Raw genomic sequence first — 18,234 nt, 5'->3', positions numbered from 1 at the left:
AAATGAACACTTGATGCAAATAAACTGCAATTTCCAGAAAGATGTGACCTTGTTAAAAGTTCTACAACCAAGAAATGCTAGGATATTTCACTTGGTTGAAAATGTCATTATTTTGCACAGATTTTATTTTTTTTAGCCCTATAGGTCAAAAAAAATTATACTTTTCCAGCATTCTGACTGAGAACCTCCAAATCAACCCCCTTTTTATTCTCTACCTAAAAAAGCAAATAAAACACCTAAATAAAACCATCATTAGGGTCAAATATTTATATACTTTCTCAATGAAAAGAAATCTGTTAAATGAAAGGGGTGATATTTTTACTTGAATTATTAACCTGGCCCTTAAAATATAAGTTTTGTGTTGCAGTGCTGCATCACAGCTATGTCAATAGAAACAGACTAATACAGATGGTGGAGAAAATGCTCTAAATTTAAATAGCTCCTGATGTCCAACTAGCTTATATTCACACTTTTCCCATACTTCATTCCTGATAAAGAATATGATTATGATACTCTGAAAAACACAGGGAGCTGACTAGAAAAGTCAGATATTTGTATATGTCAGCAGTGATTTATTACAAAGAGCCTGGAAGTCATGATGACCAGCCAAAGCAGTGTGCAATTTTGAACAACATGCTAATTTCAAGTCATTCACTTCTGTTTTCTTGAAGGGGCAGCTCTGCATGCTGTCTTTTTCTTATTTTCTTTTCCTTGGAATCTTGAAAATAACTCACAAAAACATTCAGACTCAGAAATCTCGTCATAGGCATCTTAACTTTAGGTAATGCAAAAAAGATTCCCTTTACAAGGGAACTAAGAAAATACATTAGAAAAGGACTTGTATTTTCACTGCAGGAGACATTTGTAACCAGCACCTATGATAAACAAAAAAAAAAAAGTGCATGGGAAAAAAACGTAACTCAGAAACTGTAGAAACATTTTTCACCCTTTATGATTATTTAGAATTGAAAGAAAAAATATAAGTCAATATAAAAAGGTTCTTGATGAGAAAGGGCTGGAGAGAGAAATAACTGAAATGTTTGCCTTCAGGGAGAAGTCACTAACAGACCTACAATGGTGTAACAGGTATCACATTGCAGCTGTAACTCTGTCTGGAGCAGACACAGCATGTAGAGAGGGTGCTAATGGAGCACACCATGGAATAGAATAATTGCGCCGTTGTGATTCTGCTACTGAGCTTTCCAAACTAGAACAGGCTTTATCCTGAAACTGCAGGTCTTCTGCCAAAACTAGAACAATTTGATTTTTGCCCTACAGTTTGAGAACAACAAACTTATCGGATGCAAAAATAGCTTGCCTGGCAGAGGAAGCACTTACTCGGAGAAAAAGGAATCAGCTGCAGCGCAGCGGGTGCAGAGCAACTTTCTTAGGGTCTTCCCATTATGTTTAGAGATCAATGGGCTTAGTGAGGTCCTTAGTCCTCCATCAGGTGCTTCTGCAGTATAAATAACAACTGAAATAATGCTAGAAATGAGCCTGGACTTGGATTATGGTACTTTAGTAATAGAGGAAAAAAAAAAAAAAATCATGGGCACCATGAAAATAATCAGAGCAGTTAAAAAGGAAAAAAAAAAATCCCAAGCATGCATGCATTTAAAAGTCTCACCTCCTGGGCTTCTCACTTTCAGAAAATCCTGTTAATTAGGTTCAATCCCACTGATGGCTCCAATCCACATTCTGAAAACAGGCTACTAGATACAAATTATTATAATCAGGCAAGCATCGTTTTTGAAATAGAGACTAGATTTCTTGTTGCTGGCATACAAAAACAGAGGTTAACACCTCTCTGCTGGAGCCCAGGGGAATTTGGCACAGAGGAAAAAGGAGGAAACAGTTATTTTGCCCAATCTTCTGATTCTACTTTAAGCTCAGATCCACCAAAATATCTGTCAAAATCCAGACAGCATTTCCAAGTGTTAAAGCATATTCCTAATTCTGATGAAATCTAGGGAGGTTCCTGTTTAGTTTCATTTATGACTGTTCCTTTGTAAGCTGTGCAGTTCACGATGATGTTGGCCAGTCACTGATCCCTCACAGCAAGGGCGGAGTAATTTGGTGGAAGACAAAGAGGGAAGCTTTCATTTTTTCAGGGGTCTTGATAGTTTGAGGGGTTTATTTCAGCATGGATCTTGAAACAAATTTGCTTTCAGATCTTCATATTGGCATTATATATATTGAAATAGAGCACTAAAACTATTTCAAGAAATTTTGGCAAATAAACTGAAATAAGTGAACTTTCAGAATTTATATCTAATGCTGAGTATGGGATTCAGACTGAAATTTGACTTGCTGTATAATTGGTATCCACACATCTTAAGTTTTCCATTTCATCCTATTTTGCAACAGATTTCCTGTACTGACAAATGCAGAAGGAATGCGATACCACAGCAATAAAATCTGGAGAACAAACAAGAGGGTCTGGTGGTCATTTTAAGGATGGCCAGTTTCTATATGAGATTGAACATGACACGCAAAACAAAGGACAGCCTGAAAGAAAGCAATAGGTTACAGAATAATGCTATTAAAGTGGCAAAGTCCTGCTCATGCCATACCCTTACCTCATAAAAATGAAACACTGGAACATTTTAAACCTGAAATAGGTGAAGCTGGAGGCGGCAGAAATGTCTGGAACTAATCCCACCCAAAAAGGCTTTTCAAAAATTCAGTCCGCTCATAACCATAAACGTCAGCACTGCATTTAAAACTTAGCCCTTCAACAACTCAAGAATAAAAGTCTCTACTTCTCATCGTTTGACTCTGGGTGGCAAGACATCTGCAGATGAGAAAATGGCAATGTCTTTCTGCCTGGAGCTGCCCCAGCGGCGTGCAGGATGGCTGATGCGAAAGGTGGCTTCCTCAAGCCTGGTGGGCGAGCTGAGGACTTCACGTACCACTGACCTAAGATCAGCATGGTCCTTGGTAGGAGCTCAGGCATAACCACCACGTAGCTCTGCTGAAAAGCAGGGAGTTCTGCGTAGATAAATCAAGGCAAATAGAGTCACCACATCCTGATAAACATTCAGGGAAGTCCACTTATTTCAAGGAAGGAACAGTGTGTCAAATGTTAAGTATTTATTTTAAAAGCATCAATATTTTTGCTTGGTCTCCACTGAGTTCAGTGAAACCAAGTCTATTTATGGTAACATTGCGTGGTAGCTTAGGTGTCCAAAACCTGCTTTTGTTTCAAGAGCATATCCAATTGCTTTTCTACAAGCAAAGGTTAAAAAGAAAACCCTATTACAGTCATTTCAGAACAGAATTGAGAACCCTTATGAATTTCTTTTGTCTGTAGCCAGTTTCTATTGAAGTCACTTGAGATACAAATATTTAGAATTATTTTTGCAACAGCGTCCATACGTGTTTATTTAAACAACTGAGTTTAGTCTTTAAAATACTGATTTCTGCTGCAATCCTCCTTGTCAGCACTACTGGAGATGTTAGTTTTCCATGGTTAATATCATGCACAGCAGAAATTTTAAGATGTTAAAACAAGAAGGCTCAAAAGAGGAAAAAATACATAAAATTCATTATGGATGACAGCTACTAAAAGTCACTCAGACTAAAGTTCCTGTTTTGATGGAGGTACTTTGTATCCAGTAGAAAAATAGTTTCTTCTGATTAAGAGGGAACATTAAAAGGCCTACAGAAAGCCAAGCTTTTCACTGGCAACAGGGAAGGGAAGTGTAGGGAGGGCTCTAGAGAGGGAGCCTGCTCTGAACAGCACAGAAAATAAAGAACAGCATTATCATGGCTGTTCTTTGCTCCTCGCAAGGCTTGTGAGCGACTGCAGTCTCGTCGCCACCAGGATGTTTCTGTACAAGTACCAGTGTGTGCGCACCAGTAAATACCAATCCTTTTCACTTCTATTTTCCTCATCAAAAATAGAGACCTCAGATGTGCATTTCTGCTCTCTGCCTCCTTGTCAGCACTTAAAGGGACACGGTCACGTCCATGAAACTGAACTATTGCACAAGTGCTGCCAAGCTATGTATTTGAAGGAGTTAAGCCAAACCACAGTCAGCTTTCTTGAACAAATGCTTAACAGAAAGCCACAGCTTCCAGGATGGGCTGGATGTGTCGTCTGACATGGTGCTGCAGCCCTGGAGTTTCACAGCCCCAGGACACAGAGACTGGAGTGCCAAAGGGAAGACGACAGATGCCAAGTCCTGCAATTTTTCATTCACTCATTCAAAAGCTCTGCGTTCCCTCCTGCTTTCACTCTCCACCACCATTAGACTCATTCTCAGTCTAGCAGACAGAGTTACGAATGTCATACATTAGGCTGCAGCACAATCTAGATTAACTCAGCACAGAAATAATAATATTTTGTCAAGGTCACCACCAAAACAGCTTGCATGGGGTCTTTACAATATGCTGTCACTCTCTCCTTTCATAATCCATTCACAGTGGGCTTACTGCTGCTTGGCTCTCCCTTCCAGAACTGCACCCATTACTTACCAAGTCTGATGCTTTGGCAGAAGAGCTGCTGCTGGACAAGAGGATGCTGCTACAACACCTCTCTCACTGCCCTTCCACACTTTTTGGGCAACAACTTGAACATAAGAAAATTCACACTTCTATTCATACTCCATCCCACCTCTTTAATGCTGGAAGGTCAGGTTGATGGATTTTTAAACTCAACTCACTATCTTTATAGTTTTGCCAAAGTCAGTAGAACTAATTAGAAAATTGCCAATGAAGGAGGTTTAAATGGGGACATGAGTGGGAAGTTTCACTGCAAGCAAGAATTTCTTAGGCTCATCTGATCCTGGCAAGGAGTTGAAATTTCACCTGATTGACAGCACACTGGATGGGAAGTATCAACTTAATACTGACCTACTGTGTTTATGAGGGCAAGAGGTTTACCTCTGTATCCCTCTTTCCCCCTGGTTTCTATGTATTGCATTCAGATAAGAAAAAATCTGGGTTAGGATCTCTGTCTCATGACGTGTGTTAGGGGCAGCCTAATGGAGCCCAGTGGCACAATCAGTGGTAATTGTGGGGGCTTAGACCATCAGTGAAGTGCCTCTTTTTAACCAGGATAATGGACCACTTGAAGTCTGAGCAGAATCCATTGTTTTCATACAACTCTTGCAATAGGACATTATTCTGGCTCAAATCAGGTATTATGGATTTGATCCAGGAATTATCCAATGAAATTCTGTAATTCTTATTAGGCTGGAGGCCAAAGTGGGTGACTTTCATATTTTTATTTTTTTTAAGACACAAAAAAATTATTAATCTCAGCTGGTGTTTCTGTATTCTCCTAATAGGTTATACAAAAACTCATTCCGGTTCTCTTCTAGCCATCGCATTAAGAAGTGAGTCATATCGTAATTAAACTTTAATGACAACATCTGTTTCAGCTAACACGACAGAAGAGCAGTTGGCCCAAGAAGGACTACTCTGCTTTTTATTTCACTCAAATCAGAACTGAGCGTTTATTCAGCCTCCACAAAACTGGAAATGGAACAACGGCAACATCCCAGATACTTTCCCCAAAATAAAGATCTTTCAGAAGCACTTTTAATTCATTTACAGATAAAATCCTGCCTTAACCAAACTGGATGGTACATAAGGATCAGTGAGGGAGAACACTGAGGACTCTGTTTCTTCTGTGCAAACAGAACACTCCCTTGGGCTGCAGCCTGCTAAGGGAACAGAGACAACAAAATACACTGGGAAAGAAGTAACTTGTTTCCATGGCCAGCTAATTAGCCAAAGGCTTCATATCACCACGCAGCAACATGTGACATTAGACCACCCTTAGCCACCCTCACTTTTACAATCAGCTACAATCTGTGCTCTGCGTAACAATGGGATGGTAAATGCCTATTGTGCTTCCCCCCATCTCGCACAGAGACTCACTCTCACTGAATAAACAAGGGGGGAAAAAGTCAGCAGACCCTGTACACTGTATAGCAAGCATTAAAAATAATAAGTCATTTATTATACTGTTATTGTGCTGATTAATTACACCGAGCACAGCCCACTGGGCCTGCACTGCTAAAAATACAGCAGGCATCGCTGGCTCAGGTCCATGTCTACACTAACGAATCTAGTAACAACTCCAGTCCCTACAAAAGATGAAAAACTCAAACCTGTTATTCATGTGGTACAGATGAGGAAAAAAAAAAAAAAAAAGTCATACAAGACTTATTAAAATGCCCTGAAGTCCTTGTGCACTAATTTTGTGGCAAAGATCAGTGCTGAAAGTAATCCTAAAGGTTTAGACACCATTGTAGAGCAGTACATTAATTGCAGTGGCATATTAACTAGTTTGATGTCCAAGAGCTGCTGTTATTATTTAAAGCATCGGATGGCTGGCAGAAAAAGTATGTTTGAATGTTATTGTTAAAAAAAGAAAATCCATAAAAATGAGCTATAACCAAACCAAACACAGAATTAACATTAAAAATGCAAATATCTATACTTTAGAAAAAGCTTCAAACCCTAAAATAAATTTAAAAAAATCCACCAATTGGTAAACTGCTGCCTCTGAAATCCTGTGGGTCTCTTTCCATCACAGCAGCTCCCTAATCTTTGACTTCTCTTGGCCATATATAAACTACATATGGTTTGCAAAAAACATTTTATGATATATAAGATCTTGCAAGAAGAGTTTCAGCCCTATCCCTGAAAAAAACTTATAACACCCCCCACCAAAAAGAGAAAACTATGAGCAGTACCTCAGAGATCCGAGAACTGCACAAAAGATGCCAAGTGTTTTTTATTAAAATGTAAATCTATTCTGTCCATCTCAGAAAGTTAGCCCAGTCTTGCTGTTGTAGTTTTGATAAACCAGTGGTCTCTGGATGGAAAGAGACAGGACAAGTATTGCAAGAAACTGGGAAAAAGAAAGAGATGGTGAAGGAAAGTGGAAATAATGTGAACAGTTGGAACAACAGAATGATTACTTAGCTTATAATGAAAAACTACAGGAAACTAAATTCCCCCATTTACCTCAAATGTAAGAGGGAATAACTGCGCCGTGGTAATAACATCTATTTTAGGACAATTTGCTGTCCCACCAGATTGATTTTTTTCTGCAAGTTTGCCATTATTTTGCATTGAAGTCATAGCATGTGTCCTACAATTGACAGTGTTTACAAAGAGAGAAGCTTCCCAGTAAGAAGGTCACTGAACTACAATAACCCTCAGTTTTTAGGACGCTCCTGACCTGACCACATCACCTCCTGATAAAGGCATTGTGTGGCCAGGAGCTGCTAAATGCCTTCCAGCTCCTCCTTCTGCATTCTGCCCCCTCTTTTTTTTAAAACAAGAATCAAAAAACCAAAAATGGATACAATAAGAGAGTGAAATCTGTACAGATATAACACACAATTATATATATTCCCACCTTGTAAGTGTATTCTGTACAGCCACTTCCTAATTTGTAAGAGATTGACGCTACCTATTATTTTGGGAGAATGGTCTTTATGTACCACCATTAAATTCCCAACACAAAAAAACCAAACCAACCCCCAAACTGGTATTCCTAAGTGTGGACACAGTGGACTGCGGCAACTGTGGGACCCTTGTCCTACCATGTTAAGGGAGGCCAAAAGTGAGGGTGACTACAGCTGTCAAACGGTTACAGATGGAAATCTCCTGAAGACAGACATCCTTGAACGTGTATAGAGTTATACAAATATCCACAGGACATTCTGCGTAGGACACAGAAGCAGGCATCAGCACAGCAATGAATCGGGGTCAGGCAGGATCACCGCAGAATTGTGCTGAATGTATGGTTTCTAGCTCTGCATATAACAGATACCTCAGGATATACCCACCACTGCAATTAGAACTGGCAGAATGATGGATGGTGCCGTGTTCAGCGTCCCTTTCCCACATTTGCCTTTTTTACATAAAGAACACACACAAAAAAACCTCACCAAACCCCAACAACAACAAAACCACCCAACACCCCACAGTACAACTCCAGCCACACTGCAGAGATCATTGGAAAGCACTAAGCCATGAAGAAGCATGACCACTTCCACAGCTGACATTTTAGCCGGATCTACTAGATAGAAATGAAATTTCCTGTTTGAGAAGATCAAGATTTATTGTATCTTGAAAAGTTACTACACTTTAACTTTGCATTGCCATCAGAAAGGGGAATATACTGGCAACATATCATAGTTCCCCCACAGAGAATTTTTCCTTACTTCTAATTTTATGCTCCTTCAGACTGGTGAGGGAAAAAAAAAAGTATCAATAGAAATCTGCCCTTTGTCATTTTCCAAGTTAACACAGTAAGGGACGGCACCAAAGGAAAGTCCAATCCTCCCAGTCAGAACAACAGGCACACTGGCCCCCTGCTTTTGCCTCACAGTTGTAGAGCAGCAATGGATCTAATAAACTTCTGAAAAGTATCTCTGGTAGTGAGGTCAGCAGTCACCTCCTAATCCATTTCTTTAAATGCATATGACTCTACCTGGTAATTTTCTTCTCTCACTTCGACTGAGATGTCATTCGCAATACTTTTCTGACTACATACTGGTTGCAGCAGAGACCATGTTGACTACGTGCAAGCTCAACAGAAGTTTGTAGCAAGCAAGACATTCTAGTTCCACATCACAGATGCATATTCAGTCTATAGCAGACAACAGAACTCTGTTGGGTGTCACAAGAAAATCCTTTCAAAGGACAAACAAAACTAACTCTTGTTAATTCAGAATTTCATAGTTACAAAAACCATTACTGTACAGACTAGATTTCTTTTCTATCCCGTGTCCTTACCCTTCTGCTCTATTTCTCCACTCTATCCTCTTGTATAAAAAGTTCACCACCTTTGAGAATTAGCTCTCAAACAGGATATACCTGACTTGTTTGTTTCATAGAGCAGCTGGTACAACATGACTCCACTGCTGATACTGACATTTCAGCCATATCCCAGTATAAAAGTAGATACTAAAGAGAAATGCAAAAAAAAAAAAAAACCCCAAACCCTCCAGAGTGGTAATTCCCCCAATTTCAACTCATCTGAAGAAGAAGGAGGAAACTAAGACATTTGTGTTCACTCACAAGTGGTCCTCCACAGCTGTGGATCAACCTTTGTTTGTATTTACAAAGAGTGCTATTGGGTCTAGCTGACTTGAAAGAGATATCCACGCTTGGTTCTTTATCAGCAGAACATTTTCATTCAATAGTATGGTGCTCACCTCCAAAACCATACCCAGCTGACAGGGACTGCAGAAACCACACTTACTGTAGAAGCAAGTATTTATAAAAAAAAGATAAATTCCTGTATTCAAACCACACAGCTCCCTCTGACCTCTTCTGTATCACAGTCTGTAGTAATTGCATCTATTCCGTGCTGTCCACAGCACAGAAGGTTCCCTGCTCCTGACAAACCATATTGTCACCTGGTCCAAGACAATGCTAAACCTTGGAGGGGCGGAAGGGGGGCAAGAGGAAAGCAAGAGCGTTCCCTCTCCTTTGCTAAAGAGCCTTTGCCCTGGCAGTCGGGGTGCTCTGGTGGCTGCCAGGGACTGGCAGTTGCTGCCACCGGGCGGCTCAGCAGAGGGACAGCCAGTGCTTTCAGGGGGACCTGCATCCTCCCAGCGCCCACGCACCCAGAAAGAAAAGGCAGGCAGATTCCTTTTCTGAGGGGGGCTCAGTGGCTTTGTCAGGCAGGAACTGAGCTCTCTGCTGCCCGCGCTAACCTTTCTGTAGGGGGTGGCACTGCCCAGGCAAAGCTGGGGAAAGCCATCATTATGAAAAGCACAGAAATAAGGCACAGAAGACAGCGATCCACGTGGAAAAGGAAGGCTGCGCTGCCCCCGCTCAAAGAGACCCAAGGCTGTTTAAAATTCTCCAGCAGAGGAATTCTAGTCAAAGCTGAAGCTATAAATTAACCTACTCCTGGTGCATGCTTGATGCTCGTTATAATTAACATCACCGGGGAGAAAGAAAGGAGAAAGAAATGAGGGACAGCTTGAAATAGATCAAGCCAGAGAGAGAATAACTGAGCAGGGTCTGTAATCTAATCGTTTAAGCCACAGGACAACAAACAACTCATCTAGGGAAAGCTGTTCCAAGGTGAGCATTTATCCCCTATGAGATGGATTTGCCCACCTTAAGAAATTGCCCAGAACTGCAGGGAAAGGCAGGTATATAAAACAGTGTCGTTCTCACAGACATAAAACTTGTATCTGCAAAATTTTCTCCCTGGTTCTCTGGGAGTCTCACACCAAAGTGGTTTCATTTGCACCTTCAGTCCACTTTGATTTCCTCACTTGACCATGGTGAAAAAGAAGATTACAGACTCCATTTGCACCACATTTCCTCTTTTTTTACCATTTTGATCTAATCTTAAAAATAACAAAACCCCCAAACTTTCATTTGTAAAGTGGTAAAAGGGTTGAAATAAGAAGCTATAGTCTGATTGATTTTGGAGTTGGAAAGAAGTTTTCCTCCTTGTGGTGCCAAGTTATCAAAGGTTGAGCATTGGTTATCTTAGATACACAGTTCAGTTCACAGATTTCAATGTGGAAATATTTAGCAATTTGTTAGTAAATCATTAGCTTTAAAGAACACGCAGTTCACTGCATGTCGACCTTCTTAAACTAGTAAAAGAATCTGTAGTGAGAGTATGGATCACTGGATGGCGTGTTTAAGCCTACCAACACTGAACTTCATGGTTTTTAATTCCCATTTTTAAGTTCATAGTCCTCATATGGACCACAGGCTCAGCTAATTACTGGTTTGATTCCCTGGTGCTTGGGGCTAGTGATCAGAATACAGAGAAGGTTTAAAAGCCTGAGATTTTGCTGGTACAAAGAGGCAGACAAATGTCTCTCTGCTTTGCTGTCCCACTCCTTCTCACAGCAGGAAAAACAGAGATCTGAACTGAGAAAGGACACAGTCTGAGATGCACATTACACAGTGCCGTGGGGCTTTATAACCAGTAACACTGGATCTGCTGCAAATGTAGAGGAAATGAGGTAATAGCCTTACTGCTGAATTAGTAAAGTTGAAACCTAGTTCTTACTTGTGGATTCTTCAGATGCTAGTATTATATGATCGGTGTTGGAAACATTCATACCAGGAATTCAGGCTCATGCGCTAATCACGCTACATTATCTTAATGATTTCAAACAAAACCAGTCTAAATGGTCACAAGCATTGTTTCTATATACAGTAAGAAAGATTTAATTTTTCATGCTCCATTCCTCTTGTACGTTGAAAGAAAAAAATCCTTACCATATTAAAAAATATTTGACTCATCTGAAAGTCTTCAAGCTACTCAGCCTTAATAAAATCCACAAGACTTCTGTAGATCTTGAGTTTCCACTCCAGAACACAGAGGAGCTAAATACTACACCAACTGATAAACTTTCAGCCTTGCCATCACTTTTCCTGCATTACTGCTTTTTTATTGGAGTTCTACTAGCATAAAATCAACATAAAGTTGGAATAATAAGGTTTCCCTGGCTCTCTTCCAAATGTTAATGCAGAAGAAAAGGCCAAATACTGCTTTCAGATCAAATAATATAACTACCAGCAAAACCTAAAGGGGCAATCGGGGAGGCATTTACAGAAAACTACCACAAGGAGCTCATCTAAAATCTAAGCCTCCAAGTATCCTCAAAGGTCATCTAAGTCTATCCGTCTGCCACAAGATGAACTACATGACATCAGTTTAGACAGTTACTTGTCTAACCTGTTTTAAAGGATGAATCTCTACACTTCCCCGACAATGCATCCCAATGTTTTAGTATTCATTTTAGGATTCCCCTTCCCAACTTTTAATCAAATTTTTCCTTCTGCAGTTTAAAGAATTCACTGCTTGTCCTATTCATCATGGACAGAGAAAAGTTTATTTTCCCCTCTTACTGCGTACACCTTTAATTTTTTTGAAGAGTGGGATTCAATCTTCTCTGTGGTAACCAATTGCAAATCTGTCTTCACAGATTATTTACTTTAGACCTTTGATCCCTCTTCGTCTTCTCGTTTTTTTCCTCTATCTTTCCAGGTCTCTGTGGAACTGTAAGGCCTGCGCCGAAATGCTGTACACCAACATTAAGCAGATCACAAGTACTCTGAGGGAATTCTCTTTTCTGAACTAACAGATCAAATAACATTTTTCTGTTGTCTGATTAACTCACCAAATACTTCATTATCCTCTGAAGACTGCTGTGTCAGTCTGGCTGCTTTCGGACTCTCTTTAGTTGCTTCCTCCACCTTGGTTTCAGCATTCTGTAAAAGAAACATTTCTTCATATTATTCCTCTTTTATAGTTATCAAATAGAAAAATTCTTCAAACTTCTTAATTACACACACATTACATTCTTAGTGAATACTGAATCATTAACACAGAGGATTCTGGTATTACTAAGTATATGCTGTTTTGCAAACACAGAGTCTGTTTTAATATGACTGGAGGAAATAAAATGGAGGGATAGCAAAGACATCTAAACAAGAGAGATCTTGGAAACCATTAAAGACTTGTAAGTTTCCACTTTTCCTCCTCATATTTCATTTTCTTTCTATTGACATCTTCTATTGTTGACTTAGTGAACCAAGAGATCAGAAGATAGTGCACAAATATTTCTCCTTACAGAACAAAGGTAACTGAGCTAGAGAGAGCTTAGGGGCAGCCATCTTCAAGTCTTTAACCAACTCATGTACTTAACTCTTTAAAGCATGAGTATTTATCTATTTCTGAAACAAATCTGCCAATCCACTGCCTGGTGTTAGACTGTGCCCAGAGATAAATAAACAGCTTCAGCACTTAAACTACCAGAAGTCAAAGCATTTCATTCCCTAGCTAGAAAAGACTGAACAAAACATAACCTATGAAACACTGAGTTTTAAATATTTATATTGCTACTAAAGAAAAAATAATTCATGTTTTTAAAGTGTTGTACTTTGGTACCCAAGAGAAATGTATATGCAAGCTTGCAGCAATGCAGACAGTAAACTGCATATGCAGTCAGTTATTGAATGATGGATATGAAGTGACTGATGCAATATTAAATATTTCTGGAAAGAGCTGCCTAAGAGCTGAGGAAGGGAAAAAAGAAAAATGTAGTATGCCTATGCTTATTAAAGGACGGATATTGTTCTATTCAAGTACATGCTCATTCAGAAAACTTTGTGTGATGTTTTGGAGAAATTACCTTTGTACAATTTATAGATTCTGACTTATGTTTTGAAAATGCTGCTATGCAATCTGTCAATGAAAAGTACTTATTCTGCCCTCAGAAACATAGCGCATTTTCAAACTGTAAGTGGTCTCTTATTTCCCCTTATTATCAACCACACAGAAGATATAAGACGACAGGTAGATTAAGTCTGTCAACCTCCCTATGGAACACAGGAGTACAAACCTAGGGCATGTAAACTCAAGAAACTTTGAAGCAAGACAGCAAGTTTTGTTAGGAAAAAAACCAAAAAAAACCCTAAAGACCTAGGAAGCCTACTTGTGTCAGACAGCAGCAGACAAGAACAGAAAAAGCAGAGAGAACAGGAAAGAAAGGAGAAACTGTGCTTCAGAGGAAGAAAAACCTGTGGAAGAGAAAGGATTCTGCGCTCCCTCAAGCCACCAACCCGAGCATCCCATGCAGTAAACCCATCAGGTATGCTCCTCTCCAAGCTGAGAAGACAAGTCAGTTTTAACAGATGCTCATCTCAGTTTGGGTAAACTAGTTTGGGAAGATGGAGGGACACAGTCCGAGACCAGTAGTGCCTATACTGGGAGACAACTTGCTTTGGGTAAACAATTTTGTGATCAGCACAAATACTTAAGCTCGGAACCCACAGTTACCATTTGTAAATTGTGGAGCCACCCAGTTGGCAATGTTTTACATGCTGTCCACACACACCGGGGACGCATGACAAGGTCCACAGCATCTGTACTGGCTTACAGAACTGCTTGCATGTAGTGGCCACTGATTCAGTAAGCTGCATATTGAAGGTGGGTTCTTCATCTTATTTTAGTTGCTCTATAACAAGCAGCAACTCAACTACATGTTCTTTGTAGAAAGAGATGGAGAACAGCCTTCAACTCTGAAAAAAGCCGAAAAGGACATCTGCTACAGCAGAGTGAGCCAATCTCAAAGTAAAGAGCAATTAAAAATTATGCCATCATGGATGAGACAAATTTCATGCAATTAGATAATCAAACCAAGTTCAGGGCTTTCCCAGATGAAGGAGACAGCTGATCAGGGCTATTGCTGTAGGCTTTGTAAAGAGAGTGCGTGTTAGCTCCATTTTCAAATGTATTCCACTGCATTGAGTTTGTGGTAAAGCTGGTGGTGCAGAAGGAGAGGGACTGCTCTTCCTCATGCTCTTTCTCCTCTTGGGAAACAGCTGAAAGTCTGTAACCTGCTGCAAGGCATCAAGAGCAGTAGCAAGAAAACACCATCCAAAAGATACTCAGTGGTGCCTATGAAATGAGTTGTCACTCCAAGTTCTTATTAGAGAGATGTTTGCATCCCTTACTTTAAAAACATGGCTTTGGCAGTCTCAGGGAAATTAGAGAGACTGAGCCCTGAGATATTTTGGTTTGAGTTAAATCACTGGGAAGAACTACACAGCAGCTGTGCTGTCTGCTCCCTGGATGAGCCACAATGTTGGTGTTGACAGATGTCAGCTCCAAGATGTTGACAGGAAAGTTGTGTGATGCATCAGGCTAAAACATGACAGTGCATGATTGGATGTAAATCCACTTGTCATGGCTTCCTAGACAAAATGTAACCTTTAAAAAGGTTTCTTTTGCTTTAGTATTTGTACTATAAAATTTACACAGTATTACTGGTATATCTAGTACTCATATTACCAAAAACAATACAAGAAAGAACAATCAATGATCCAGATGCTCTAAAACAAGCTATATTATAAACCTGCATTTTAAAAATACAAGATTTAGCCAGTTGCTTAGTTCTTTTTTCTGGTGTCCTAAAAATTCCTAAGTGTCTCTACCCTTCCAAACAACAAACAGAAAAATTGAAAACACATTCCCTTACGCTGGCTGAGCTGTGCCAGGAGGGGATTCCTTACCTACAGTTATAAAGTGCTTGTGGTTGGTTATAAAACAAAGGCCCTTTGTACGTAGCAGAGTAAATGTAATTCTATCTAGTTCTTACTTTCTAGTTGAGCACTCAATGCAATTTCAAAAGTGATAGGCAAAATAGGTTTATTTTAGAGTATCAGTTCTCAAGAACTATAGATTACAACTGACTTTAGTTTGAAATATTATTTAGGCCTCAATTCGCAAAAACTCTTTCTCCCCAAAAAGCCTCTCCTTGACCACCACAAAACCTGGCACTAAACTGGAACTCAGGTCAAGTTTCTTGAGATGAGGTGGGCATTCTCAATGAGCTTAGACCCTTCTCTGAACTAAGTCCTCCAACCTGCACTTCAGAAAAAGCAAGGAGGACGTGCCTCTTTCTGCAGGTGTTCTGATACCGGCAGAGAAACCGCAGAGCATCAAGATCACTACCAAAGCACAATGGAGTTGCATTTCTTCCATGAGTTGGGCCATTCATGTTCCAAAACACCATAAAACATCTAAGTAGCAAGCCAGCATCCGCTGCATCACAACAGCTGGTCACAGACTAGAAGTACTTCTATCATTTCATAAAGTGGTTTGAAAGTAAGATGTGCATGTACACTGCATCTGTATATATGTGAATATGTACATATACAGCTGCTTTTAACTCAGCCCTGATAAAAATGAGAAATTGCATTATAATCTGCCACAGTTTTTCAAGAACCTTTTGGTTGTGCTTCCCATTGTAGCTGCCCACCAGCGCCTTGTGACTCGGTTCTCCTGGTTTCCCTTTTTCGGCCAAGTGAGCATCACAGTCTGCATATTACACAACGTTTTAAGACTTTGATAGGTAAATATACAAATAACAGCTATCAAAATATTTGCAACAAATGATAAAAAAAAACCCCACTTTTGTCTATAAGTACACCTGACAGTACACAAAGCAAGGCTATTTGTGTTTTGCTGCTATCGGTACCTATTTAGATGGTCTTTACCTAAAAGGGAATTATTAAGAAATGTTGAGTTACAATGAGCTGTGTTCTGCAGGCACTACAGCACCAGGTCAGGCTAAAAAGTGCAGTGAGGCATATTACATTTACTGAAGCAGCTATGTCCTCAAGAAAACACAGAACTTGGAAATGGAAAGTTGTACTCTGGAGTATTCAAGCCAGCTTTTTAACTACCTTGCCATTCTTGCATACTAATTATGAAAGGCTTAGTTTCTTTTCCTTCAACCATAAAGCTGTTACTCAATGACTTCATTTTGCAAATGAAAAAAGCACAAGAAAAGTTAAAAATTCTCATCAGAAACCAATTATTCTAGAAGCGTTATATCTAAAAGAGAATTAAAGACATCCATTGTGAAGCAGAGATTCGTATTGTCTGTGCTCTCATTCCTGCCTTTTACAATCTAGTCTGTTTTCTTGTTATGTACTCAGCTAGTTATGTTTAGCTCCATCCCAGTGGCATAAATGAAACCAGACTGAAATTTCCTTTGTTTTCAGAAAGTGCCACACTGACATCAAAAGTTCCAATTGCAGTAAGACAACAGAGACTGTGGGTGCACGAACTGCCACTTTGGCAGCACAGCTATTTCTCCAATTCCTTCTCTCATTCTCATTCATTCATTCCTTCCTGTCCATAACGTGTTACTTTCCTTGCATTTAAGTCCACAACACCTAGCAGAACTAGGGGCATGGTAAAACACTTGATTCTTCCTCTACGCTACATTTATGAAATTAAGATCTATAACAGACATCCCCTCAAAATACAGACAAGAGTTTCCAGTGGATAAAACCAGATTTGACTGGCAATAAACCTCCATTTTGGAATAACAGAAAAAGGGTACATTGTTGCAGACAATATAAATATTTATAATCTAAACGATATCCATAGCAGTAGATCATGCAACCCCAGGGTCAGTTGAGAACTCTGCAAAATATTCCTAACCTTCCAATTCTGCAGTGATATTCACCTATCTATCATGCAAGGCTACCTTTCATTTAATATTCACAAAATGTATATGTGATGTTCAGGTTACAGTATACCTTCAGGACATTATGTATGTTGCCTCTTCTCAACAGAGCTAACAGATCTCCTTCAGAGATCCAGGGAAAAAAAATAAGAAAAAACTCTTTAAATCATGGATTTGTGCTCCTTCAAAAATGTGACAGTAACATGATTGAGAGCCATGTATCACAAAAGTTTGTCAAATGCACAAACACTTCTCTAAATATCAAGCACTGCTGCAATTGGCAGGACAGAATGCAAGTCCATCTGAAGAGTGATCGTTTTCTGTGTCACTTTTGTATCCCCACATTAAGTACTAAGAATATTGCTTTCATGAAAGCTGGAGAAGTTCCTTATCATTTTCTCCTCAGTGACCTCCATCAATCTCAAAGTTTTTAGCTCCCATCCATTGTGAGGAATTTTACACACACAGCTTAACACAATCAAACAGACAAGATGCTGAGGACAATTCTTTCTAACAGCAAGAATGCATGGAACAGCAGTTGGCCTTCTTCAGGTGGGCAGAGATCTCCTGAACCTGCATTAACGAGGACGTTCAAACATCTTCCTGGACTAACACATTAACTCTTTTTAATTGTGGAGATTTTCCAACCCGCCTTTTCATTAATACAGAAACTCATACGCATACAAGCAAGCGCCAGGCTTCTTGCACAGAACACGAATGGTGAATTTTACAGTGCCATACTGGCTAATTCATACCCCCGAGCAAAACTACTGCCAACATTCAAGAACAGGGTTGTGCCAGACTGAAGGTGGGCTCCTCATCTCTACAACTTCAAGCTCTTGAAAATGTTCCAGGAACTCCTACATCAGTGCCTTCTTCAGTCCCCACCAGTCATGAAAAGGATTAAATTTTTCCCATTGATTTTCAGATAAATAAAAGAACTCTTTTAAACAGCAAGCTAGTCACAATCATTATCCCCAGTTTTCTCCTATACCTCATATTCTCAGTTTAATTTTCACCTTTACAGATTCTTTACATCCAGCTTCTAAAATACAATACTAAAAATATACTCCACTTGATAACTTCTGCATAGAGTAATAATATTCCTGTGCATGCGTCAAAATCTTATTTAAGGTAAAAGAATGAAAAAAAATGACAGAGCAACGGAAAGAGAAGGCTAGAGTTTTCCAAGGACAGTTTTCTGTTCCTCTCAGCTTCAACACTACAGTGCTAC

The 18,234-nt window shown here is 39.6% G+C and overlaps 1 protein-coding gene across 1 annotated transcript in view; it reads right to left on the bottom strand.

Annotated features, from left to right (window-relative positions):
- MBP (myelin basic protein) overlaps positions 1–18,234 on the bottom strand; it is a 92,346-nt gene that overhangs the window by 47,671 nt on the left and 26,441 nt on the right. The window contains exon 2 of the mRNA XM_014938507.1: positions 12,138–12,228. Within this exon, the coding sequence (XP_014793993.1) occupies positions 12,138–12,228 (91 nt within the window). The remainder of the gene's footprint in view (positions 1–12,137; positions 12,229–18,234) is intronic.

Source organism: Calidris pugnax, unplaced genomic scaffold (assembly GCF_001431845.1).
Source record: "Calidris pugnax isolate Ruff unplaced genomic scaffold, ASM143184v1 scaffold13, whole genome shotgun sequence".
NCBI lineage: Eukaryota > Metazoa > Chordata > Aves > Charadriiformes > Scolopacidae > Calidris > Calidris pugnax.
The sequence above is the reverse complement of the archived record's forward strand: the minus strand, read 5'-3'. Positions and strand labels throughout refer to the sequence as shown.